The sequence below is a fragment of the Pollachius pollachius genome (assembly GCF_949987615.1).
Source record: "Pollachius pollachius genome assembly, chromosome: 2".
Lineage (NCBI taxonomy): Eukaryota > Metazoa > Chordata > Actinopteri > Gadiformes > Gadidae > Pollachius > Pollachius pollachius.
In genome coordinates this window covers 47,488,149-47,515,681 of record NC_136935.1, presented here as the reverse complement: position 1 = coordinate 47,515,681, position 27,533 = coordinate 47,488,149, and the positions used below count along the sequence as shown (strand labels likewise).

At 45.1% G+C, this 27,533-nt stretch overlaps 1 protein-coding gene across 1 annotated transcript in view; it reads right to left on the bottom strand.

The window, feature by feature from the left end:
- The window catches only part of sorcs1 (sortilin-related VPS10 domain containing receptor 1), a gene marked incomplete at both ends in the record, with an annotated part of 104,441 nt that overhangs the window by 46,166 nt on the left and 30,742 nt on the right, over window positions 1-27,533 (bottom strand). Inside the window, 2 exons of the mRNA XM_079759075.1 lie at window positions 9,372-9,471; window positions 16,318-16,385. Coding sequence (XP_079615201.1) covers window positions 9,372-9,471; window positions 16,318-16,385 — 168 coding nt within the window. The remainder of the gene's footprint in view (window positions 1-9,371; window positions 9,472-16,317; window positions 16,386-27,533) is intronic.

Genomic DNA, 27,533 nt, shown 5'->3' with positions numbered 1-27,533 from the left:
AGAGCGCTCAAGCTGCTACGATGATTGTACGTCTCTCCGCCTCACTCCTGATGTGGAAAACGGAGAGATGGCACTCACATGACAGACATTGTCATGGCGATGTACAGTGTGTGTACACTGGTGGGAAACTATTAAATCGCGGGGTAAAAAACAGGCGAGTGTTAATGAAGTCAATGTGTCAGCGGAAAAGGACTGTTGAGATATGCACGTTGGGATTCTTGCGTTAACTTCCACTGCGGATGGCCCGTACTCTGGTATTAATGAAAACGGCGCCATAATTTTCGTCTTGTACAGTCACTTAGTGATTGGATTGTGAGTCCACTCTGTAAATCCAGGGACTAATACGCCACAAGAACCCGGCAATAAATACAGGCTCTCTTGTTGTCAAGGGGTTTAAATGGGTTCAGACTGGAAAAGGGACTTTGTGGAAGTGGAACAAAGAGGGCTCAGAGATTTATTCCCTGCGGCAAGTCAATTACCCGGCTGCAAACAGACAGTGGCTTGTTGGTAGTGAATCACGACTTATGGTAAACCTGTAGGCATCAGGTCTCAGAGAAAACTCACCTACCAACCGGGTGGCACTCTGGGTGATCACTCACCTTCGCAATAAACCTCTTGAACCGAACCAAGCCAAACATTCAATAAATAATGTTTCGGAAGCTTGGTAGTCCAGGAATTTTACGTTCTGGGTTCGATCCCACATGTACCCGTAGGCACCTTTGAGCATAACTCACCCGCATGGATGAAAGTGGCTGGATAGTGATACATTACTCAGTAGTAAATAATACAACACTTACACTTTCGACCACTGCCTGACCTGTTGTAGTTGATCATATGTGGTGTGCTTTGGCCTGGTGGAATCCGGGCGGACAATTACGTTTTTTTTGCCAACGAAAACAATGAATGAAGAGATATAAAAACACGGCTGCGTATGACCAAATAACGTGTGTGTGTGTGTGTGTGCGTGCGTGCGTGCGTTTGTGTGTGTTTGGGGGGGGGGGGGGGGGGTGGGTCCTCCTAATTGATGGCAAAAGCTGTTTGGAAGAGATACAGGCCTTGCTAGGGAGCGCTGAGGTGGAGAAGGTGATGGATGTTCACTGTGAACTTCCGCCTGGCACGCAGGACTAAAGGTCTCAGCCCGGCCTGCCACGGCTGACGCCTCCGTACAGGGACCCAGCTGCCGCGAGTCAACCAAGGACAAAGATGGAAGATTATGTGGACAACAGCCAACGACGCTGCTAAGGGCAAACAGTATTCCTCCAAGATTCAACAGCTCACAAAAATACAATACAAGTTTGACACAATAGTTAGAAACTGGGAGGAATATATATATAATATTTAATTATGTATATATACGTATGCTAAAATGTGCTGATTTCTCAACCAGGCCACTTCCGGCTTCCAGAGAAATTGCTAAAAGAGGTTGCAAAACTTCGCTCATGGAACTTGGGTGTCTGCAGAAAACTCCTGTTATGTATTAGTACAAGCTTACTGATGAATAATCAGCAGAACAAATCAACCCGATCAATCATCACACAACGCATCTCCTCCACATGGAGCCCCTACCTGTTTTGCGCAAGGGCTTTTCTGCTCCATCGCTGAGCTTCTTTCAACTGTTTGGATCCATCTTATTAGGCAGAAGTGCCGTCTCTAATTGAATACTCCACGACATTTTGGCTCTTCCATCAGACTGCCAAACTGACAAACATTTCAGCCGCATTTCAGCTTTGTACGTCTCGGTAATTGGGTTCAGGTCTTGGTTCTAGTCAGGAGAGAGACATCAATATGGTAGCGGGAGAGGCCAAGAATCAACTCTGAGCCGATAGTTTTTTTGCGTTCCAATGATGGGAGATGGGAAAAACAAAGGATTGGCTTATTTGATTAACCAGAATGGATCCAAAAGTTGCTCGCTAGCGACCATGACGATGCATGGATTCATGTCAGAACTTGTAAAAATGAATATCATAAAAACACGTCACTGTTCTATGCCTGCTGTCCAAATCATTTCCAAAGTGAAACAATAGGGTCACTTATGCAGTCAAAGTTGCTCCGGTTGGACACTATAACAGGGGTTGCCAATTAAGAGTTTGTGCCAACGGGAAGAATGGAGGATATAGAAACAAGACTGGATAACACAAAGGAAAGAGACATTAAGTAAGAGAGAGGGAGAGGAGAAAGCAAGAGAGAAAGAGAAAGAGAGACAGGTATTGAAACTTTGAGATAAGGAATTAAGTACTTAAAAGGACTGTCAAATCGTAATTATCATTCTAAATCGTCAAACAATCCTCCACCCAATGCTTTGCTAGCTGTGGCTAAGTATATTTTCAATATATAACACACAATTCGCAGTCAGCTAGAGAACTTTTCCGTATTGTTTCTAGCCTGCTCGGCGGCTGTTGAGTTGTAGAAAAGAGAGCAGATGCCTTTCAGATTAGCCTTGTTTCCAATGTAAGGATAATTCAGGGCCTGCGCATAACGTCTCCCGCTTCTGATGATATCAAAAAATATATCCTGTTGAGCGTCTGGCGCCGGCAGCACGCTTTTGCAGCCACTTTCGCAGCCATGTACGGATTTTTTGCGAAAAAGTGCAAGCGCTGGAATTTATATATATAAAAATACGTATTATTTTTTCAAAGCCACCTCATTTCCACAGACTCCCCGCCTGTTCCCTTTGCCTCCCCGTGTCTTTCCTCGTCTTCGTCTCCAAATCTCCATCCAACCCTCCCCCCCATCCCCGTCCCTTCTCTCTCGGCCTCTCTCCCACCCACCCAGGGGGAGAAGGTGCCTTAGGGCTGACAGATGTTCTGTTCCTCCCGCTTGAGCACCACCACCACCAACGCCGCCACCACCACCACCATCCCATCTACCACCACCACCACTCCGCCCGGAATCACCATGGCGCGCTGCGCCCGCTTGTGTCCACCCGCCTGCCTGCCCGTGGTTTCGGGTCACAACCACCAGGCATGCGTGTGTGTGTGTGTGTGTGTCGCTTTATTTTCACTGTGACTCATAAAGCGGACATATATCTGCTTGTGGGCTTGTGGAGTAAAGAGCACTTGCCACACGCACGCACGCACACACACACACACACACACACACACACACACACACACACACACACACACACACACACACACACACACACATAAATGAACAGACGCAAACACATGTGAGTGAACTGACGCACACACACACACACACACACAACATGATCAAAAGTAGAGCGAATGGTTGGAAATAAAGTAACATAATATTGTTAAATCTACCTTCTCCCCGTGTTGCCTATGAGTCATAGAGACTACATATATATAGAACCACACGACATAATGCAATTATAGTCAAAACCAAACACCATGCATCGCGATTTATTTAGAAACAAAACGTATCACACGCTCCCGCTCATTTGTGATCGTGTTTGCCGTCGATTCCCACGCAGAATCTGTTCACAGCGCCACTTGCAAACAGACCCAAATAATTCACTACAAACACTGCAGGTTTCACTATTACCACCATTAAAGGTGTTATTCCTGGGATCGAGCACGTCCGGATGGCTGGTTTAATTTAATTTTTCACTCTCTGCCATTGTCGTTGCCATTTGGAGGGCAGTTCGAGGGCTATAAATTATTAAAGTTCACTCTAAAGGCAGCAGCCAGCTCTGAATGCACGGGCGATGAACAAGAGGCTTTGAACCTAGACAGTCAGAGAGATCTCGTCGGCGCTGCATTCATATTCCGCCCACCTGCCGGCTGTTGCTGGCGAAGCCAGACAAGGCTGTAATTGTTTTCCAAACAGAACGCACACGAACGTGCGTTCCAGTTCGAGAGTGCAGGGTAAACACGCACACGCACACACACACACACACACACACACACACACACACACACACACACACACACACACACACACGCACACGCACATACACACGTAGGCAGGCAAACAGGCATGCACATGCTCACACAAACGCACATATGTAGTTAGGCGTACAGGCATGCACACACTCAAACACACACACACACGTATGCACTCACACATGCACAAACACACCTACACACACACAAACACACACACACACACGTGTACACACTCACACATGCACGCATTTAGGCAGGAAAACAGTCATGCAAACACAGACATACACACACATACTTATGTGTCTCTGAAGCCACACACATGTAGAACAGCAACAACGAGACAAGCCAGCCGCCAACTCCTGATCCAGGCTGATTCCTTTCCTGCGAAGCCATTAGAGATAATATCCATTTGCAGCCGGATCCGCACATTAAGGCAGCATGTTTTTGTTTTTTTTAACTGGCACCCTCCTCGCTCTCTCTGTCTGTTATTTACTGTAATAATCTGCTCTCTCACACAACATTTCAGACTAAAACCCTGTCTCATTTCCTCTAATATGGCCCGGAGATGTGTCATCTCCCCTACACTCGACAGAAACAGGACAAATAAAAAAAAAAAAAGGCAGAAGATGAAAATTGATTTGATTGCCGTGTCTGCCATTTTGTTTTGTTCCTCACATCCACAAAAGGGTTTTCAAGGGTGCCCTGCCGGCATGCTCTCCGTCACATCCACCCATCTCTATTCCGTACACAAACCTCTCACCAACTCCACCGGCATGTGGTGTCCCTCGATTGGCCCCCCTATACCACTGCTGTGAATCCCTCTTCCACCGTTCGTTCTCTACCTGCCTCTCTCTCTCTCTCTCTCTCTCTCTCTACCTCTCTCTCTCTCTCTCTCCTTCTCTCCCCCCCTCTCTCTCTCTCTATCTAACTCTCTCTGCCTCTCTCACTATCTCTCTCCTTAAGTCTCTCTCTGTCTCTGTCTCAATGTCTCTCCCTCTCACTATCTCTCTCCCTGTGTGTCTCTCTCTCTCTCTCTCACTATTTCTCCCTCTTTATCTCGGCCTCTGTCTAACTTTCACTATCTCTCTTCCTCGCTCTCTTTTAACCTCTCTATCTCTCTCCCTGTGTGTCTTACCCTCACTATCTCTCTCCCTCTTTCTCTCTCTCTCATTATCACTCTCCTTATGTCTCTCTCTCCCTCTCTCTATCTCTCTCCCTGTGTGTGTGTGTCTCTCTCACTATCTCTCTCTCACCACCTCTTTCTCTCACTATCTCTCTCCCTCTGTCTCATTATCTATCTCGCTATCTCGCTATTTCTCTTTGTCTCTCCCCCTCAATCTCTCTCTCTCTCTCCTTCTTATTCTTCTCTGTTCTCCTCAGTCGCCCCCAGCCTCCCCATCGTCGCACTTTGCCTCTTTGCATTCGCGGCAGCCACAGAGGCCTGATGCTCACTGCAGTGGAGAGAGAGAGAGAGAGAGAGAGAGAGAGAGAGAGAGAGAGAGATACATTGTGATGGTGAGTGACAGAGAGACATAGTGATGGTGCGTGAGAGAGAGAGAGAGACAGAGAGAGAGAGCGAGAGAGAGGAAGGGAGAGACATATTGATTGTGAGTGAGATAAAGTGACAGAGAGAGAGGGAGAGAGACACACAGAGAGGGAGCCAGAGAGAGTTAGAGAGGGGAGAGACAATGATAAATAGAGAGATACAGAGAGAGAGCGAGAGAAGGAGAGAGACAGAGGTGGAGAGAGTATGAGAGAGAGAGAGGCAGAGGGAGATAGAGTGGGAGAGGGAGAGAGAGAGGAAGAGGGAGATAGAGTGGGAGAGAGAGAGAGAGGCAGTGGGAGAGAGAGAGAGCATGAGATAGAGAGAGAAAGAGACAGAGAGACGGAGAGCCAGAGCCAGAGAGAAAAAAAGAGAGAGAGAGCCAGAGAGGGGGTCTTTTGTATCCCACCAGTAGCTGTCACGCGGACCCTTGCCCTGGGTGACAGCCATTATGACTAACCTACACACCCCTTGTCTCCTTGCGTCAGTTACTTGGTGTTTTCTGCATGCCAGTCAGTGCATGGGAGAAGGTCAACAGCGACCTTGTGTGTGTGTGTGCGCCAGTTCATGTGAGACAGATGTAACTGAAGTGCAAGTTCATGTTTGTTTGTGTGTCTGTGTCCGTGTTCATGCCGAATGCGACCAGGTTGTTCTGGTATCTGTCAACTAAATTCATCTTTTTCATCGGACATCAATAAGCTGAATAACATGTCTTCTTCTAATTATCTAATTGTACCTCAGCCGGATGTATCCACGTCCTGATTTGTCCTCCGGTAAACAATCCTGGTTTGGATTGTTTACCGCTGTTTCAAACCAAATTTGCCAATCGACTCGACGCGATTCCCTTGCTAAGCACTTTGCGTGGCGGTTGTGCGCAGTCTAAATACAAACAAGCATCGATCGCGTCGTCATCGGCATGTGGGATTGTGAGCTAATGCTCACATTAGCGCAATCTATATCGGATGTGGTGTTGTACAGGCTGTGCGCCTTTTGTGTACACACGGCCGGGGCTGGACACAATAGCGACGCTCAGAGGGTTCTGGGTTCGACGGCAGGTAGCCCGATCGCCCAGTGAGCCTTCGCACCACTGAAGCCTGCTCGTTGACGCCACGCATCTAATACAAAACTCACCGCGGGTCACCTTGGATGGCACCGTCTGCTAAGAGGCTGACCAGCTCACCAGTGGAGCCGGATGCCCCGGGCCCGGGAAGAGTCCCATTAGCAGGCGTGCTGATCTGGACACCGCTGTGTGGGGGAAGGGGGGGGGGGGCCTTTGTGTTCGGCTCGGACCACCACCACCACCACCACCACCAGCAGCAGGTTTCTTTTTTCTCTTCTTTTTTCTCCTTCTGGATGTCTAATGGTGTGCTTCATCCTGCCACGCTCTCCTTCTGCACACTGTGCAGGGGCAGCCTCGTTAAAGGAGTGTGTGTGTGTGTGTGTGTGTGTGTGTGTGTGTGTGCGTGCGTGCGCGTGTGTGTGTCTGTGTGTCTGTGAGTGTATACTTGTTCATGTGTGTGTGTGCACACGTTCATGTGTGTGCAAGTATGCTTCTGTGTATAGGCGTGTGGATGTGTACGTGGATGTGTATGTATGTGTGTGTGTGTGTGTGTGTGTGTGTCTGTGTGTTTGTCTGTGTGTGTGTGTGTGAAAGTTTGTTTCTGTGTATATGCGGGTGCGTGTGCGTATGTATATGTATATGTGTATGTGTTTGTGTGTGTGGCTGTGTGTGTGAGCGTATGTGTGTTTCAGGGTCCCCTACAGAGCTAGGGGGGATTCTGAGTCATTGGCTTGGAGTCGATCAGCAGTGCCAGCAACAAGCCAACAGAGATACAACTGCATACTTTCCCACTATTTCCTCTCCATTTTCTATCTTGCCCACTGCCTCTCCCTCTCTCATCGCCCACAAGAGCCTCAATGCTGTTTACTCTCTGTGCTACAGGTGCAAGTCATTTTCAAGATGTAACGTTGAAGTGATAGAATAATTAAATGGAGTGCAATAAATACAGTACAAAAATAGCAAACGTTACCGCATTAAGCTCATTGCGTCATGGGAGATGACATTTGCGATTCACTTGCAATCCGCCATATCTCGTCCTCTCCATCTCTTTTTAAACGCAACTGTGCTGATCTCAGCGTAAGTGCCACTTGAAGTCTCCACCTCGTGGAATTAGAGGGGAGGGGTGGAGGTGATGGGAGAGTGAGGGCGGGCGAAGCGTCATCATTAGTCCATAATTAACTCAGAGACAATGACCCCTAACCTGGTAGGCATCTCTTTAAAGGGTGAATGAGGAAAGAGAGCGCGGTAACAGCCATTTCTGGTTAGACTTCGTGCTGAGAACACCAACGCTAGTCGCAGGTATCTCAGCAAAACGGTTGATTGTTAGACTGTGACGAAAAACACATTGGATGCGTGGCATTCATGCCATTTTTTCGTTGAATCGAAAGAAGAAGAAAAACACTCTCCAACACTAATGGTTAAAAGCAATTCAGACAAGCCGATTTACACAAACACTTTAGAGGACTTGATGGGACCTATTACGACCGACGATGAAGCCAAGGCCGTTTGCTCTGATTGTAAATCACCTCCTGACGTCGCTGTCTCGGCTAAAAACACGGCAGCTCATCCGTTTTCAACACTAACAGCCCACTCAAACCTCTCCCACTAGTCTGTTCTCTGCGCAGGGGCGTAGGAATGAGTTTAACATTGGGGGGGGGGACACATATCGGAAACCTGACAGATCCGTCAATGGTTTGAACAGAAACATGTCATAAATTAACTACACTGAAAAAAATCACAAATATATTTTATTCTACTAAAAAGATACATTTGTAAATGTAAAGGAAAACACATTTTGAATGGCAGTAATGAACTGATAAATATCAAATCAATTCTTTAATTGCTCAATCATCCAGCGTCAAGCGGTGACAAGACGCTGTGTTGCGCTTTGAAAGTGAAATAAAATATTTTTCTCCCCCCGGTATCATTTTTAGGTGGGACAAATGCGCCTGTCTCCAATATTGGAGGGGACACGTCCCCTCCATCCCCCGCGGTTCCTACGCCCTTGTCTCTGCGTGCCGTCCAGAAGGCAGTGGCTCTTTAAAGCAGGACGTGTGCTATCAGGCGTATGTATCAGCTTTGTTTCTTAACCTGATCTGCTCGTGTTTGTGTTGAAAACAGCACTACGTTACTAAAACCCAAACAGCAGGAACTCGACCGAGTCAAGGACGTTACGATCCTCTCTATGAAGTAATGACTAAAGCAAAAGAACTCTCTCCGATTCTCTTCCTCCTCCCTGCTCTCAACTCCCTCTGCCAACGATGGAGCTGAGAGTATTCAACCGCTATGGCCCCCCGCCTCTGGAACTCTCTCCCATTATCCAACCGTACAATAGAGCCTCTCTCCACCATCAAAACTCACCTCTTTCGACTGGCATGTCTCACTTAACTCCACCTACCAGCCAATTTAATGTTTTGTTTTTTCTTGTCTTAACTGTAAGGCGAACTTGAGAGATTTTTGAAAGGTGCCCTGAAATAAACCTATTAAACGTATTAAACGATTTGATTTCTCCCACTGTTGGCTTTGCAGTTGAATCCAAAGCGGAATATTCCGGTAAACAGCGTTGCACGGTGGCCTTGACTTTTAAACAATGACTACTAACCCAGTCTGGGGTTTTCAGTTGACCGCACATCAAGGGCCTATGAGAAGCCAAGAACCCATTCCATGTTAGTCCAAATAAGCTATCTTGTCATAATTTACTCTGATTTCGGCTGTGCGGGCACGCGTACCTGTGTGAGGTAACATGCCATCGCACACTGCCCATGTTAATGTTGTTTTCCACAACCTGGCCAGCGGTTTATAGCAATGAGCGATGTTCCCTAATAACAGATATTGGCAAGGCAGCAAACGGAGCCAGCACCATTAGGAAGGAAACACAAACAAATGAAAAAAGATTGGATTAAACAGTGAAGATTACCTTGCGCTTGTTGTTGGGGCTGACGTACAAGTAGCTGAGGATGGTCTTGGGCCCCACTTTGTCGTTGAGCTTCTGGTAAGTAGCCCCATAGTCGGTGGACCTGGGAAGGTAAGCACCAGAACTCTCATTTAAGTCTCATAATAGCGATATTTTGGTCAATATTGAAATCACGATTATTCAAATGATTATTTTTGAGTTCGTAAACATGATGCATTTATTCAGCATTTCTAACAAAAAAACACACAAAATGTTCAAATAGAAAATGTTCTAATAGAAAACAATGTAAAAATATGTATCCAGCTGCAATTTATACAAAGCATTTAATGAATAAAAAATATATACAAAAAAAATAAATATATAGTTTGGAAATATTCGAAATCGTGATTAAAATTTGATTAATTGCACAGCCCTACTCCCAGTAAGAGCCCAGAAGAGGTGAGGAGGGAGGTCACACAAGGTATGCTTTTTATTTTTAGAGAGACAATATTTAACCAGGGAAAATGTCATAGAGAAAAAAACATCTATTTCCCTACAGTTCCCTGGCCTCGGGAGGCAGCATGCAGTCAACGACATCAAGTTTCAAACAGACAACAATCCATTCAATGTGTGTGTGTGTCGCAAGGTATAAACACTGTAGAACCGAAAGCATTATGATGTTGACAGGTTGCAGGGACAAGATGTGTATGGCCTAACACAACAAGAAGATAAAGGTAAAGACAGTGATTGTTCATCTATAAATAATATGGTCCACATCATTATCCAGCTCATAATTATTTGAACACATTATGTTGCGATAATGATTATGTGAGCATGAACAGACACACAGACACACAGAGACACACGCACACACACAAACAAACACACAGATGAAAATGCATAGAAAACAAACTTCCCCTACACATCTTTTCAAAGACAGATGCCCTGTGTCCTTGCTTTGACAATTCTAGTTCTAACATCAGTGTGTCCCGCTGCTTCCGTGTGCCTGTGGCAAGGGGAGCCAACTTTACAGTTGGCCACAAGAGCCATGAAGACACAATAAACATCCCCATAAACAGCAGAGCACCCAGACAGCCTGGTTATAACTTCACACTGTTTGCAGTTCTACGCCTTCCTTCTTTTGTTTGTTAACTTTATCGGGAGAATTTCTTATACAATTATATTTGTTGTGCTTTGGTACAATAGTTTTAATGAGACAACGGTGGTTGATTTTCATATACATGTTTATAAGTTCTGATAGGTGCCTTGTAAGGTGAGGTAAAATCAAAGTAAAATGTTGTCACGATTGACAAAATCGAATATATTAAATTACCAAAATAATAAGGATGTTTCATCCTAGAGGGCCAGTGAAACCAAAACCGTTAAAACCGGTAAAACATGGTTATATGTATAATATAATCAAGAACAATGCCCTAATAATCAATGCCCTTTTGTCACTGTTACTAAAATAAGACTGTATTTTAGAGAAAACAGGTGTAAAATCCTGTGTTTGCCAATCTCAGGTGTTATATAATGTGAACGTTCAACTTTGTTTCGAACTCAGGTAACCGGCTTATCGTGATGCCAAAGTTTATTTTAATATACTCTTTGGTGTCCTTCTGGATGCCGGCAGGATATTGGTGGCGAGGTGTGTGTGGACGTGTAGCACTCTTGTCTGGGCAGCTGTTGACTGCGGCGTCCGCGAGAGGGATAAGCTTCTCTGACTTATAGTCTTCTCTGACTTATAGTCTTCTCCGACTTATAGTCTTATAGTGTAGCCATGGTGTTTGTGGAAGTGCGGATGTGTGGAGCTGTGAAGCTCTTTCCGGACAGCCGTTGATTTTTATGATCGTGTCAAAGAGAGGGTTAGGCTGCCCCGGACACCTATAGTATAACGGCACTCATTATATAACATCGCTCATTGTACCGCTCATATACTACCCCGGATGCCTTTCCAAATAAGCATCATCAAGTTTCCCGTGGGTGGTAATACACCCCCCTCCTTCCTAGAACTATCAGCTTAAACGTGTTTTGTTAAAATCTCATAGTGTTTGAATTCCTGCCAGAACAGTGGGTTCAGTTTCACTTAAAAGTTTATGTTAATTTTAAGTGTTTACATTTCAGTCAGTGTTGTTTATATAATAATGCAACCATGAACATCAAAATCTTCTTCTTAAAAACAAAAGAAAATCGGGATGAGTAACTAATATGCATGTAGGAAGGTAAGTTTATTGATGTATTTATTTGGTGTCTTCCTAGAGCTACACAGGTCAATATCTGTCTCTCTGGAAAATCTTTTTGTTGAGGTTTTTGAAGTGATTTGGAGGAGCATTTGAAGAGCCAAATTGATTTAGTAAACTTTTGGGGAATTTTATGAAGGCCATCATTGAATGAGGAATTCTAGGAACGTCTCTGAGGAAGACAGGGGATAAACCTTAAGCGAAGGATCAATTGAATCTTAGTTTTGGGTTTATTATTTCAAAGGCATGTGGGTGGCTCAAAGAGCTATTCTTTTGTGTCTAAAATATTGTGGCGCTTCGAAAAGAAGCAACTAAGAATGCTCTTCGTCACATCAAATATCGAAATACCTGACAAATGATTGATTGATGTCATTTTTATTTCCTCCCCAAGCAACCATGAAATCTCAGTTTTTGGCTGCTTGCTTGAAACTAAAAAAGCTCCAGCTTTTGTCTTGATCCCATATCTCTATCTGGGCTTTGAGTTTGAAAAGCAAGACAGGAAATATAAAAAGAGTATAAAAAGTGTCAGCAGTGCATTTGTCCCCCATTCTGAGATTTATTATGGGCTGGTTTCATGGCGATGAAATGCCCTGCTATTAGGTGAACTCACGCCAAATCCCTCTGGCGGTCATCGATCAAAGCCATCGACACTCTGGACGGAAGAGGGACAATGACATCGTCAGGGCATTGAACCGCTTCTCATTGATGTGCTCCACCCCCACCACCCACCCACACACACACACACACACACACACACCATCACCAGGCAGTTTGATTTATGCGCAGATGACTGCTTTTTTTAGTGTTATGGCAACTCCCTACAACATGATCCAATTAAAACCACTACGCCACCCACCCACACCACCGCGAGGAAGATGAAAGTAACTTTCAGCAGACAAACAAGTGGCAGCTTCTCAAGGACAATGACTCAAAGTGAATCACGTCACTTAATGTTTTTCTGTGTCTTTGTTATTCAGGCACAGGGCTGGTCGAGGCTGGTGGACAGCCGAGTGTGTGTGGGCGGAGAAGCTCTGACCGCAGCACGCTGTGACCGGATCGACTCGGTGGCCTTGGGCGCCGCATTGGGGTGTTGGGGGGGGGGGGGGGGGGGGGGGGGGGGGGGGGGGGGTGAGGAGAGGGCAGGTGTTGGAATAAATACGGTCAAGTTAATGAAACATTATATGAGGGTACTCGCAACGATAGTGAGGTGTCATTAAAGGGGGGATATGGGGCACTTGGGACCCCATGCAGCAATGGAACTGCCCCCCAACTCTGTGGTCATATGAACCCAACGCCCATGCAACATGCCCTCCCCTCCTAGACCTGCTGAAGACCCCGTACGTGCCCCCCCGAGACAGCGGAACAGTTCCGTCGCCATCGCTTGTAGGAAAGGAATGAACATTAGTAATGAGTTATTACGTTTTATGTTCATGTAGGAGTTTGAATTAGACTCTCTTGGACTGGCGAAGAGCCGTTCATTGTTGGTCGGAGACGGAGCAACATTATTTGTCGTTACTTCATAAATCAAGGTCTCTGGGAAAGCCGGCTGCCTTCCTGCGATAGTTAACATGAGGTCAGAGACTGCATTAGCGAAGGCGCAAACGCCAACAGTACTTAAAAACTTTGAGACACCAGATGGATTGCCGCTTTGCAGAGTGTTTCAGATGAATTTATGAACGCTTCTGCGGGGTTTGGGCCGTATATCTTGTGAGCACAGACTAATGTGCCCCGCCCTTCCACATCTGCAATCCCCTTCCTTCGTACGGCTGCCCTCAGGTTCTGTGGCAGACTTCCATTCTTAAAACTCTCTGCGCAAAAGCTTGCCGGTGATTCGACACACAGCATTATCGTGAATGCAACATGGCTCTCTGTAGAAGCCTGCTGGCCCAGTCGATATTTTAATATTTTAGCCTTTTTGAAATGCTATTTCACTGTTGATTTGGGCCGGATGTTTTTTAGTTTCAGTGTCTCTTAGAAAGAAATAGAAAGATATTTGTTATTCTGTTCAGCAGGATGAATACGTTCAAATGCCTTTTACATTTCAGCCGTTTTGCTGGAAGGGACATTAACACATCTATTCGATAGGAATGTCGATTTGATGACTCATTCTCACCATTTATAACGCTAGTGGGGCTATTAAGCATGCACTTACTGAAAAAGTTCATGAAAAAATAATGAGAAACTATAATAGGAATACAAATGTATAAGAAAATGTAATCTTCCCCTGATGGCTTATGTTAGGAATACAACCTGTTCTCAATAAATTATCTGTATTTTGAACAATGATAAAACCTGTGATTATTTTGAAACAGAAAAACAGGTGTTGAATACATAAAGCCCGACATGGACCGGTTATTTTGTACAGCACAGCCTTATCTAACAGCAAAGCTTTCTCTACAGCCACAGAGCAGTTGCACAACATGATAGCTGTAAGGCCAGCGCCTTGTTCAAGAACACTGGGATATATTTTTTCTTTGCTGTTTCTATTTTCAGCTTGTGGCGTACAAGCTGGGAAAAAAAACCCACAAAACCGACAAACATCTTCAGTCCTGTTATAAAACCCTTTTCTGTATTTATAATTGACCCAAGGGTGGGCCCCTATAGCAACAGCTGCGCATCTGCATTGCCCTGATGAAGAATCATCACATGCCTGTCTTGTTAGCAGAGGAACCCCCCAGGAACCTGTGGAGAACAAGCAGGCTTCATGTGGAAGGCCCCGGGGCCGCTTGGAACCATGGGCCTTCCTGCTGGCAGGCAACTGGTACCAGCTTCAGGCTAAAGTGTGACCCCTACTTGTATACATCTACATTAAATATTGAATCACTGAGGCGGATTCAATGAGCTAATAACTATGCTACGCCATGTGGTTAGAAAGGATGACTGAAAATAAGAAATGAAGGGAAACATGCTTGACATTTCTTTTCACCTTGGATAGATGAAATAATTCCCTAAGCAGATATCAGCAAAAGGGTGGCAGTAGCTCAGGAGGTGGAGCCGTTTTGTTTTTTTTAAACGGAAGGTTGTTAATTTGAGCGTCAAGGTGTCCCTGAGCAAGACACCTAACCCTAACTACTCCCGACGAGCTTGCATGGCTGACATAGCCGTCGGTGTGTGAATGTGTGTGCTATGTATGAATGGGTGAACGTCAGGCAACAATCGTCAAGCGCTTTACAGACCCTGCCAGGGATAGGGGTTTGTTTCCTGGTGACAGCCATGCTAAGAATCCTCGTGGCATTGTCCGCTTCTACAACATCTTCAAAATAGGACGCATAAATAGGATTGCAGGAATGTTGAGGGTACGAGTGCTTACAGTTAAGATGTTTATTCAATGCTATGTTTTATGAGCGAAAGCAAAACAACTGGGAGTTATGGGGCGGAAAGCCATCCATACATGAATTATGAACGGTTGTTTTTTAATGCATGGTCCATCTAGTACGATGCATAGTCCGAGTGACACCATGGAAGTTTTGAATCAAATGTGTAATGTCCGTGACTGTATTCCTTAATTATCTCATTCATTTTCTGCATTTGTTCATATCACAAAAACAATATGTTTTAATTATTGTGTTTCATAATGTTAGCATAGTGTCGTTTACACATGTGATTATGAATCATCTTCCACATCAGACTGCTGTACTTTGTGTTCAACAACATCTTCACAGTCTAGACGTTGCACTGGTTCGACGCTTCTGACCCTGGCATCCATGCCACTAAATCGGTGGCAATAGCTCTACACAGTGGCATTACACTGAGGCACTCGGATGAGAGAGGTTGTGTTGTGAGTCCGTAATGGCCAAGCACCAACGTTCGCCATCAACAAAAGCACCATTAACAGGCTAATGTGGTATCACAAAAGCCGCAAGTAGAGTTGGGCTCTTCTGTGTTAGTGCACACATAAAATGGTACATTTACCAATGCTGTGAATGGGCATCAGCAGCTATAGGTAGCTCTTACTGAGAACATTGTGCAGGATTCTCCCTCGAACAAACAGACATAATGGACATGAGGTCATGGCAGCTTTTCCCCTCTATTAAGAGTCGGAGGTCCACCGCTGAAGCATTTCACTCAAGGGAAAGCAAATATATAAAAAAAAAGAAGAAAAAAAAGCTGCATTTATGTAATGGCCACTGCATCCTTAAGTACTTATTTGGGCGTGTGTCAAATTCATTAAAGTTTTGGAATATGTTTCAAAATCTCGCACATTCAAGTGGCAGGGCTACAGTACGTCATTTTGGCAAAGCACATCGTTTTTGTTTTATTAAAATAATGATGAAATGTCCTGACAGGTGATGGTTGGAAGGAAAAACTACGGAATAGAAGAAAGTTATAGAATAATTATAAAGCTGTTTATTGGATCAGTTTGAATTATTAATTTGTATTATTAATATTCATGCATCAATTCATTATGAATCAATATTTGGGAGCAACCCTGATACTGACTCACACTGAAATTGTACAAGAGAAGATATTCTCAGTTATCTATTCCATTCCTTATCAAGGCTGGCAGTAACTGGTAGAAAACACCTTCACCTTAGACAAGTTTTAATTTGATACACCTGTTGCATATATTCTGATGAATGATTGATGAACCTGAATAACTTCTACATGAACACTACGCATTTGTATCTAATTACAGCCAATAGTTGCCCGAAATGTGTTTGACCATTTTTCCAAATATTTGAATGGATGTGGTGAGCTGATGAAGACGAAAATGATGAAGATTTGCCTACCTCCACAATGAACTCTCCGTTACGCTGTTCAGGTTGAAGTCAAACAACTTGGTTAGCATCAGAATCACCTGCGGATGACAAGAAAAACAAAAGGCCTGCTCAAACGCTGAACTTCCCTTCAATGATAGATGACACAAAGCAAACATTGAGGAAATGTCTGTTTCTCCCCTTTGAAAATATTTGTATCACAGTAAAGCACATGGTCATACTGGTATTTATACCTTCTCCACTGCTGCTTTAAGAATAAAAAATAGACCTGTTTTACCGCAGGATAACAACCCCTTCCTATTTCTGACACGCTATGTTCACTGTAAAGTCTAGCTCAGTGTTAATAATGTTTATTTATTTATTTAACACTCTGAAGGTGCACTGCAAACTGGGTTATTCAACCTCCCTCGGGAAATGAAGGGGTTGTCAAACTCTGCCTGGAGCAGTAAAGAAGTTAAGCAGCACGCCTGCAGTCGCTGGCAATCCATTTACATTGTCGGGACCGTATTTCTGAATCGCATACCACTCAGAAGTGTGAGTGGATCTACACCGACGACGGTGCAGATCCTTCACTGACGACTGCTGTTAATTCAGCTGAGTGGTACACACATATGTACTCACATATAGGAACAGAACTGAATGTGTCCGTGTGTTTCGGGTCGATACGGCGCAAGAAAGACAGGGGCGATGGTGTACGTGATGACTGGGGAGAAACGTTTCGGACGCCCTTATACGTGCAGCGTTTAACCTACACCACAATACAAATGGTTTCCAAATCCGCCAGACAGCCCAACAGTGGTGCCAACACGACAAACACGTGTGTGCTCGTATATACTGGCATCAAGCATGCACCATGCACGCCCTTTATCTTAACGCTTCTCTGCGCTGGAGCATGCCGTGCTCAATGCAGAGGAAGGAACACGTGTATATATACATAAATGCCACTGTGTTAAGTCAAAAGAAATAAACAAACACAAACGCTGGCTGGTACTGTGTGCGCCTCTTAAGTGTTACGCCATGCTGTGCACCAGCAACTGTTTCTCCTCGCCCTGCCTAGCTCAGAGTGTGTGGGTGTGTGTATGTGTGTGTGTGTGTGTGTGTTTGTGTTTGTGTGTGTGTGTTTGAGTATGTGTGCGTGTGACTGTGTGTGTGTGTTTGTCTGTCTCTGTGTGTGTCTATCTGTGTGTCTTTGTCTGTGTGTGTGCGTGGCTGCTGCTGCAGCCTGTTGTTTTAAACACATGACTCGTGTGACTTTGTGCAACAAAGTTGCCAGCATGGGGTTCCTGTGAGTACAAGCAGAACAGATGCACCTTGGGTAGTGGAATTACATGCCGAGGTTGGGGCTCCCGTGATCAACCCTTATTAAGTACGCTCTAACATCTGCGGCCCAATAACACCAGATCTATCCCAGCCAACATGTGGATGGCAGGACTGTGGGCTGTTTCGTGCACTGTGCGTGTGTTGTTATTGCGTGTATGTGCGTGCATGTGTGTGTGTTTGCGTGGGTGTGTGCATGGCTGTTGTTGAACAACATCAACAGCCCACAACAGTGACTAGTAAAGGGCCATTGATTAAGGGTGTCCAGGAAGTGGCTTAGCATTTTGGGCATCGGGAGAATTAACCAGGGGATGAATAACCTTAAATGTCCGGGCAGACCTATGCATGCTAATGACCCGACAGGACCGTTTAGCTACCCAGCTGGGGCCGGAATTCGCGCACCAACCCCCCACGCAGCATCGCTCGCTGGGTCTCTCTGTTTCAGGTCTGCCTGTCTCCTGCGCTCACACTTGTCCATTCGTTCTCTCTCTCTCTCTCTCTCTCTCTCTCTCTCTCTCTCTCTCTCTCTCTCTCTCTCTCTCTCTCTAGAAATAATATATTTATTTTATATTTATTATATTTTCAATTTTCCATTCACACCACACCAGGTGTGAGGATTTAATGCGTGTGTGTGTGAGAGAATGTGTTTCCAAAGTGAGGATGTGTGTAATACAAAGGTGTGAAGCAATAGTTAAACTCTATACTTTTCTTTCTCTCTTTCTCGCTCTCACCATCTGTGGATCTCTCTGTAACGCACAATAGCTATATATATATATATATATATGTGTGTGGTATGTGACTTGGGTGCCCGGGCCTTCCTTGACCACGATGCTCTCACCGGCTGGCCCCCCAGACGAGAGCATTTCAACTCCGGGGAAAGCTGCCTTCCACGCACGCTGCCTTCCACGCACGCTGCCTTCCACGCACGCTGCCTTCCACGCTCGCTGCCTTCCACGCACGCTGCCTTCCACGCACGCTGCCTTCCACGCACGCGGCCTTCCACGCACGCGGCCTTCCACGCACGCTGCCTTCCACGCACGCTGCCTTCCACGCACGCTGCCTTCCACGCACGCTGCCTTCCACTCACGCTGCGCGATGGCCTCATCGTCGGAGGGCCGGCGGGCTCACGCAGGCCCTTCTGGCGACCGCATATGGAGGCTAACGTGGGTGGTCATCAGCGAGCCCCCGTGTCAGATGGGCTCCCCCTGGAAAGTGCATATGCTCCATGGCCGGCCATGCCAAGCCAGCCTGCAGGGCTTCTCTCCCCATTACTGTCACCATGAACCCTGAGCTAAGACCAGGTTACAGCCCAGCACGGCCCCTCGTAAGCCCCTCTCTCTTGGCTAATCGCAGGAACGTGGGGGGACGAATGAGGCGCTTTGGGTGGGGTCTGTCGACAGATGAAATAGCAGGTAGGAGGAAGGAAGTTTGTCATCGCTTCATGTCGTCTTCATTTTGGTTGCCAGGGTATGCTGATCGACAGACAGTGCGTTTGATTGCCAAAGTCTTCCGCTCTACCTGTAAGTACCCTCGAGCCAAATGCTTAACCGCTACCTGTGGTTGGGCATTACGATGCATCTGAAATCACTGTGAGTGGTGAATGCATCCATCTTCAATGTAAATACACACCTCCTTAAACATTGTGAATGCGAGGGTTAGGGTTGATGTAATGGGTGTGGAGAGAGCGCACATGTCACTTATGTACGACTGAAGCCATCCCTAGCCGCCCTTCTGTTGGTATAAGTGTTCTTGGCTGAGGCGGAGAAAATAACATCATGGATTGAAATCCCCAAACATGCATAGACAAACAACAATTATGGTTTCCTAAGGCAGAAGAAAAGAAGCATAAACAAATATGAAATGCAGAATGCTAAGATGGATGAAACCCCTGCCATCACCCACCAGCACCCCGAAAAAATAAGTAAATTATTTAGGGTGTGTGTGTGTGTGTGTGTGCGTGTGTGTGTGTGTGTGTCCCGCAGGGCATGAATGGGGGGGTTTGCTTTTATCACATTTTGCTTATTCAATCACGTGAGACAGTAATACTCTTGGGTAAATTGTGTAATCTCTGTTTCTTCCTCATAAACCTGAGGGACATTTTGTATATTAAAGTGTCAAATATACACAACACTTAACTTTTTTTTGTTTGTTTGTCTTATTAAAATCTGTGAGACCGGAAGCAGGGGTTACCACATGGAATCCAACTCGAGAAATCTAAAAATGAACATCTTGCTATCACCATAAATCAGTCAAAACAACAATTGTTGGAACAACATTTGAATATTGTCGTGGAGTGTGTTTGGACGATGGCTGGTTCGAGCCGGCTCAGCTGGCTCGGGTCGGACTGATTAGACTCTGGGGCTCGGGAGGGGGGGAGGGGGGGAGGGAGCCCACCCTGGTTGCATTCAATGCAAACCACCCACACTCAAGTCGAGCACTGACGTGTTAGCGTTTTTCCATTTGCTCTGGATGCAACAGCTCTACCGCTATAAACAGCCTTAACATTCACCGCTGTGTCCTGGACCTCACAGGAGCCCCGCTTCACTGTCCCTTCTCAGGTCAAAGAGGCCCCCAGGCCTAGGCACTAAGGCCTCTCCGACCTGGAAAGGCACACAGACGTCTGCCCAGAGACACACAGAAGCACCAGCCCCGGCCTCTCCCCGGCAACACCGACTGTCGCCGTTGGTGCCCAGCGGAGCCGCCTCCAGCCATCAGCCCTGGATCTGGTCCCCAGCGGCCCCAAGCTGCACCCCTGCCAGCCAGCCAGCACCGCAGCCCAAGGCCCCATGCTCCGTGAGGGAGGGAGATGCCCTGTCGCCCTGGTGAAGGGTGGCCCTTCCGCGGGCTGTGGAGCCACCACCGCGGCCCAGCTGTCAGGTCTCCTCCCAGGCCGGCCAGGCAGCCCTGCAAAGGCCAGACCCAACGACAACCAGGGCAGCAGCCCAGACCTCCGGTGTCCAGGACGGAGGGGCTGGTGACACTGGGGAGGTGCAGCAGCGCTGGGGTTCGGGGTTTTGTTGTTTTATTTTTGATACGGAAACCCTGTTTAGAGTCCAGTTTATAGTGTTTGTTATTTATTTGTGTGCGTAGCCAGGCTTCGATTTTGGTGTTGGGTGGGGGTATGTGGAGTGTGTTCTGTGTGTGGTTCAGGCTGGTTCAGGCAGCCTCACCAAGCCACAGTCGGACTGATTAGACTCTGGGGCTGAGCGAGGCTGCACACCCAGGGTGCATTCAGCAATCAATGCACACAGGATAAAGCATTACCCCACGCACTCAAAGAGAGCTCTGACATGTCAGCATTTACAATATGCTTTGGGTGATGTTTAATCCTGATCACAATGATCCGGGTTGGAAATCCCATCTTTTGGTATACAGGAACAGGTTATCAATTTTACTTTGATGCCAACTTTTCAAAGCAAAATTGTAGTGGAACACCCTGATCCAGAGATAACTTTTAAAGATGACTAAATCCTGATTACCAGTGCTCTAAAAGGGACGACATATCACCATGTGAGCCACTAGCTATGTAAAGAACAACCGGTCGAAAAGCCAGCGTCGGTTCATTTTAAGTACTTTATTTTGAAGAGACAAAACAGCAAAATAAAAAAATACAATCATCCCCTTCCAATTTCTATTTTGTTTAAACAGTCAGACCCCTCATCCGACCCACAACGAAAATGAATGCAGGGGGGGGATCCAATTGCTACAAACCAAACAAATGTAATTATTATAGCGATGAATTAGCCTGTCATCCCCAGACCAATTAGCAAATGCATAATATTAGTCTGGAAACTGCAGTTTATTTTGTTGTCAACGGGCTACTAACAAAATGCTCCGGACGCAATTGGATAGAACCCACAACCAAATCAGAGAGACGAAACATGACACATCAGCGAACAGCCATCTTGGTTATTTCTGAAAAGGCCTCATAGGCCTCACACTATCATATAAGACCCGCCCCACATTAGATTAACGATTGTGATTGGCCCGACCCGGGCCAGATCTGCAAGAAATCTGACCGAACAGGAGGCATAACAAATAAAAAGTGGGCTTGCAGATTCGTTCTATTCCAAGGATAGTGATAGATGATATAACGGTGGAATGGGTTAAATGTTAAATATATTATTTTGTTGGATATTGACAGCTGAAAGGCTTAATGGTTAACTCCTAATATTTTTTTGCTGCTGTTTATTATTGGAGATCCGCATTCACATATCATTGTGAAGTGAGATTACGAAAACATATCTCACTTCATAATGTCTAAGTGCCGGGCAGCAGCTATATTTTTTGACAAGTAGAGCGAGTGAAACAAGTTAGAATTAATGAATACGTTTTCGCACATGAGATACCTAAGACATTATTAATGTTCAGGAAAAAAGCTCAATGTCGCGTTTCCTTAATAACCATAGCTTGTGACCAAAGGAAAAGGGGCACTCCGGTACCAGCCAGTAATTTGATCTTTCTGAGCTTTATGGACGAGAACTCAGCTTCATTGATTCTTCCTAATTTCCACCAGTTGGGAGACTCAGCAGGTCGAGCAATCCGAGGAAAGACTATGACTTTATAGAGTCCAGCCCACCCACGGGACTGCCTCTGAGGGCAGACGGAGGGAGTTAATTACCGAGTTCTTACGTCTCCTTACATCTCCCACTCTCCCTCGCTCTTTGTTCCCTTTCAGAATCACACGCTCCCTATTCCCACCATTTGCATGTTGTTAGCCGTGATGAGACACGACTCTGATTGAGACAGCCAACCCTGAGATCGACCTGCATGCCTTCGGCACACTCAGTACACAAACACCACGAAGGACGAGATGTTTTCAGCCTTGGCTGACCACAGTCTTGGTCAATTCATCCTCCTTTTATCTCTCATCCTATAATTACTTCCCTGGTGCACATTGCAATTTGCAAACACCATTGTGCATCAAATTATTTTGAGTGTAACTTGTCCGTAATAAGAGGACACACAGATTTAAAGTTGGACATAGACAGCAGGTGTATCCTGTTAGTGGATAATCATCAGCCAGCTATAGTAGAGCTTGGAAGCAGCAATGTCAAGGTGCTGGTTAACAAGAAGGCATTCTGAAGAAGAAGAAATTGCAATCAACACGGGTCACGACCTTGTCTCAAAGCCACTTTAATTAGATGATCAAGCACTGTCCCTCGGGGATGCAGAGTACGCCTGCTTCCAAATGTACGCAGACAGCTGTATCAGTCGCCGGCAATTGTTACGAGCTTTGACTGACAATTAAGCTACATGTGACGCCTCATCAATTGCAAATGCAACTACTGTCAAGTTAAGTTCCACTACAGCATTGGATGTGGAAAGCGCTTAGGGTATATTATTTAACAGATTGTTATCGCCTCTGAATGCCCCCTCGGTGGAACAATTGGGAAAAAATGATCTAGGTGGGTGACAATCATTTTATCTGCCCTTTGCGACCACTGACATTTAATCCATTTCCAAATAAGAGTTGCCTGGAACCGAGATGCCAAGCTAGGCCGCAAAGGAAGTGATGCAGAGCCAGGTCAGTGAGCCAGGTATATTTTTGGCTGGACACATTAATAGGAGAAGGGCTTCAGACGCTGTTAGGCAGAAAGTTAACTGGGAGAAAATACTAGAGCAGATTGGATGTACATACACCGAAAGAAAGAAATGACCACGCTAGCAGTCACTGCAGAGGTTTCTAGCTACAGAATCTGGGGGGCTTTTATCAGAAACATTGATCCGCATGTGTCTCATTACTTGCGGGGTTAATGTAAAGGACATGAGTAAACATAATCAATGTCCATCTTTTGTGCACACGGAATATAGCTTTAATGGCAAGAAACCGAAACACAACCGCAGTAAAGGGGTATTAATGGGCCCTTTCTGACTGCAGACATTTAGTACAACACACTTTTTCATTCCCCTTAGATTGCAGGACACATTGGTAAAATACATCACATGATACCATCTTATGAATGGGACCTTATCTGCCCTATTGAGCAAGTTGGACCATGTAACACAGCTTAAACCTATCGCTCTATTTAATAACAATAAGGAGAGAAAGAAAGTTGGAGGTGGAAGGGACCTTCTTAATTCTAGGAAACCTTTTCTATGTGTGCTCGACCACAACACATTATAATGCTGTGCCACAACTCCGATATTTAAATGCCTCAACATGTTGTTGTTTATTTATAACACAACTTTATTATAGTCAGACACGATGGTTGGGCCACAATTGGAACTTGGCCCATTCCAATTCATTCCATAAAAGGCCGATGAGGCCAGGACAAATACTGTTAATGCTGTCGAGCCGTGGGCCTTGAGGAACTTGATGAAGCAGCCATTGAGTTTCGAAAACACTGAAGGTTTGTGGGTACACATGGACATCCCATTGTCTGAGATGGGATTCGTTACTCCATCATCTTAATAACGAATGTTAGTTGTTGCAAATAGAGAGAGGTCAATTTGTTTGATAAAACTTTTCCATTGACCTATTTCCATAGATTGAACTTATTCACATTGGCACCAATGTATTCCACAAGAAAAAGAATGGTTTGTCTTTAGGAAGATCCAGTCAAATCCAAAAGGATTAAATCAAGTTCTCAGTAAAACATGGGTTTGTGTGTGCTAGTAATGGGATTGGAAAGTAGTAAGAGCCAGAATAAAACAGTAAAAACGATTTCAGCATTTCAAAACTTCACTAAATGGAACAGCCTGTTTATGAACCTCGCCCAATTAAGAGTTTGGTTCAGCAACAAACAAGGTGCTTGCTGCTATTCCTCCTCGTTCAGGTCAGACAACTAGATGTGAACCGCAACATCTATGTTAAACATTTTCAAGATTTGAAATAATGTGGGCAGTTGCCATTTTCAGAATTGAAAAGACAAGGACAACTGAAAGGTCAAAGAAAGCAAAAAAAACAGTGGGAAACAAAAATAAAATCACAATTCGATTTCTAATTTTGCTTTTCTGCAGATTTTCAACAACAAATATGCTATAATTTTTTTGTAATTCAAAATATGCAGCCAAGGAAGACTTTAAGGCAAGTAAGCTAGAGGCAAGAGCTCCTTACTGGAGCAAGCAAACGTCACTGTCCGTCAACACAGCATGGATGGGATTGCTATAAGGACCTAGCACTGTTCTGCTGGGTTGATATTTGTATGGCCTCATAAATCAACCCATAGACATCCTAAATCTACCCTTTCGTTCATGAAAAAAACTGTACCTGGATCTTTAACGTTATCCTACTGACTTAAAGTTAGTTTTGTAATTTGTATGAGAAATAATACAAATCATACCAATACCTGATTACAATTATTTCTCAGGCAAATTAAAAACTAACCTTGAGTCAGTAAGATCACTTTAAAGGTCCAGTGTGTTTAATTGAGTAGCATCTGGCTGTGAGGTTGCAGATTGCAGCCAACGGAATCCCCCTCCGCACCCCTCCCTTTCCAACAACTACGGTGGCCTGAAGTGGCCTGTATTGTGTAAGGTGCCAGCAGTAACTTCTTAAGTTATGTCAATGTCAGCATTGAGTAAGTTTAAAATGAGTGGGTTTGTTGAAGTTTTCATACTTCAATTTTGGGGGGCATAAAATCCTAGTTGGGGGGACTTGTCCCATAATGGCCCCCCCACAACGCCAGCTCTGTGAAGTTGTGTGGAGCTTGGTCTAGCCGGCGGTTGATTTTGCTCTCTGCATCAGAGAGATGGCTATGCTTCTCGGACACTTTTCGTGTTACACCGCAGTGTGTGGTGCATTTCATACACAATTCACTCATTATTATGCTCCAACACAACGGTGGTACAAAAGAAGAATCACAAATGGGTGGTAGCCATGGGGATAACAACCCCCCTCCTCCCTATAAGCCCAAAACTATATTATTTTTACAAAAGATGTGAATTCTCTAGAGCCTTTTGTCTGTTCTTGGCTAGTGTAGAAAATGGCGGCCCCCATGGAGGGGGCCCACTCCCCACGTAGATAGGCTCATTCTAAGGAACGATTCCAAATGTCAAGGGATTATACAATAATCAAAACATACTGATGCATATCATATTCCACTTTTGCCCAATCCGTTGTACTTGATGCCACTTAATTCTAAACACTCCACTTTTAATATGGAGAACAGCAGAAGATTGAGATAACAGCAGGGTACAACCGCTCTGTTCCTGGCTAGGAAGAATCGGGCATATCAAATGCACCCCGTAGAACCGTGTACTGTCAGTCAGCCCGATGCATGCCAGCATTTGATAGTGAATGGCTGGGACTTGCTGTGAAGATATAAATCTAACACACGGACAAAGGGGGAGGAAACCTCTGAGGTTAAGGGAAGATGGATGTATGCGTGATTGTTTTCCTGAAAACCTACCAACTTTGTTACTTAGTTACACGTAGGAATTAAATTGGTGGAAATTAGGATTTATTCCAACGTACCATCTACATAACTCAAAAGATATCACTGTGAGTTCAGGTATTGGTTAGAAATGGGAAAGTGTAGCTTTATGTTAGATGCTTTTAAGTTTAGATTGTCAAAGGTGTTCAAATTAAGGTTTAAAGTTTGAGTCTCTTCTGTCTCAAACGTCTCAGACAAAAGCAGAACCGACTGATTTTGAGGGACAAAGAAACGCCCACATTGCAATGTTTTTCCTCGGTATTCTTGTTATGTTTATTTCAACAACAATGTATTCAGGGATGACAATGAAAAGAATCAAAGAAATCAAAGAACAACGAAACAAAGACCCCACATTGAGACAGTAATTTGCTTGGTTGGTTACTACTTCTTACAATGTTAGAACATTTTTTTAAGGGGGTAATGGTTCTGAAACTGAGATCGAAACCGTCCAAGGTCCCAAGTCGCAGCTCTGTCCGTCCGTGTCACTGACGTCCAGTCATATGTGATTGCAAGTCTCACTTACAGCGCAGTAAATCATGCAAGGTGACAGCCAGCTCGTCTGGAGCAGTAAGGGTTAGGTGTCTTGCTCAGGGACAATCAGCCAGGAGGGATCGAACTAGCAACCTTCCGGGTGAGGTCAACCCACCCTACCTCTTGAGCTAATTTGACCTGACAAATACAGGCAATAAGAGAAAAGTGTGAATCAGCTACACTTCGTGCTCCCAGGTTTCGGTCGCATGATGGAAACGTCATGAACATGTCAGCAACACGCCCACTCGCTCGTTGTGAATTCTCTGTGTCTACGATTCTCCGGACTTTACACTATCAGAATCAGCCCGTCTGGAGTTTACCCAGAGAGTAAACTCCAGAGGGGCTGATTCTGATATTTGCGTTAACATATAGCCACTCTGGGTGTAATCTAGACAATGTCGGGCTTACAGTGCATGTGTGAAAGGGCTTACACTGGTTGAACTTCAGCTGAAACATTGTGTTCACTTACACTTTAAGAGAAGTGTTTGATATTTATTTTGATTTAGTTAGTTAAAAAAAACAACAACATATGTACAAACCCTGGTTCAAAAATTAAGGTCCGAACAGAACCATTGATTTGGAGAATTGTAACACCTCTTATATATTTGGTCATAGTTTTTTGGACCCATTTATAATTGTGAAGTGAATTTGAAACTACCGACACTGATACCACTCACTACTGCTACAAGATGCAACACGCTGCAATGGATTGATGGAAACTCAAAGTGCAAGCTCTCCCCCCGGTGCTCTGCTGTAGGGCCTGGTGGGTGCAGGAAGCTTCGCCAGTGGTCAAAACATTTTGCATTAAATACACTGTCAGTCAAAGTGGCGTGTTTCCCATCAAGGCAAAAATGGAATCCCCCTCTACCTTCACCCCTACTGTCTTCCACCGCTGCCCCAGAGCATCTCTAGAAATATGTGTAAAATCCATTGGCTGTAGTGAGCAGAGATTCAGTCCAGTCTGCTGTTTAGTGATGGAGTGGTTTCACGGGACGCATCTCA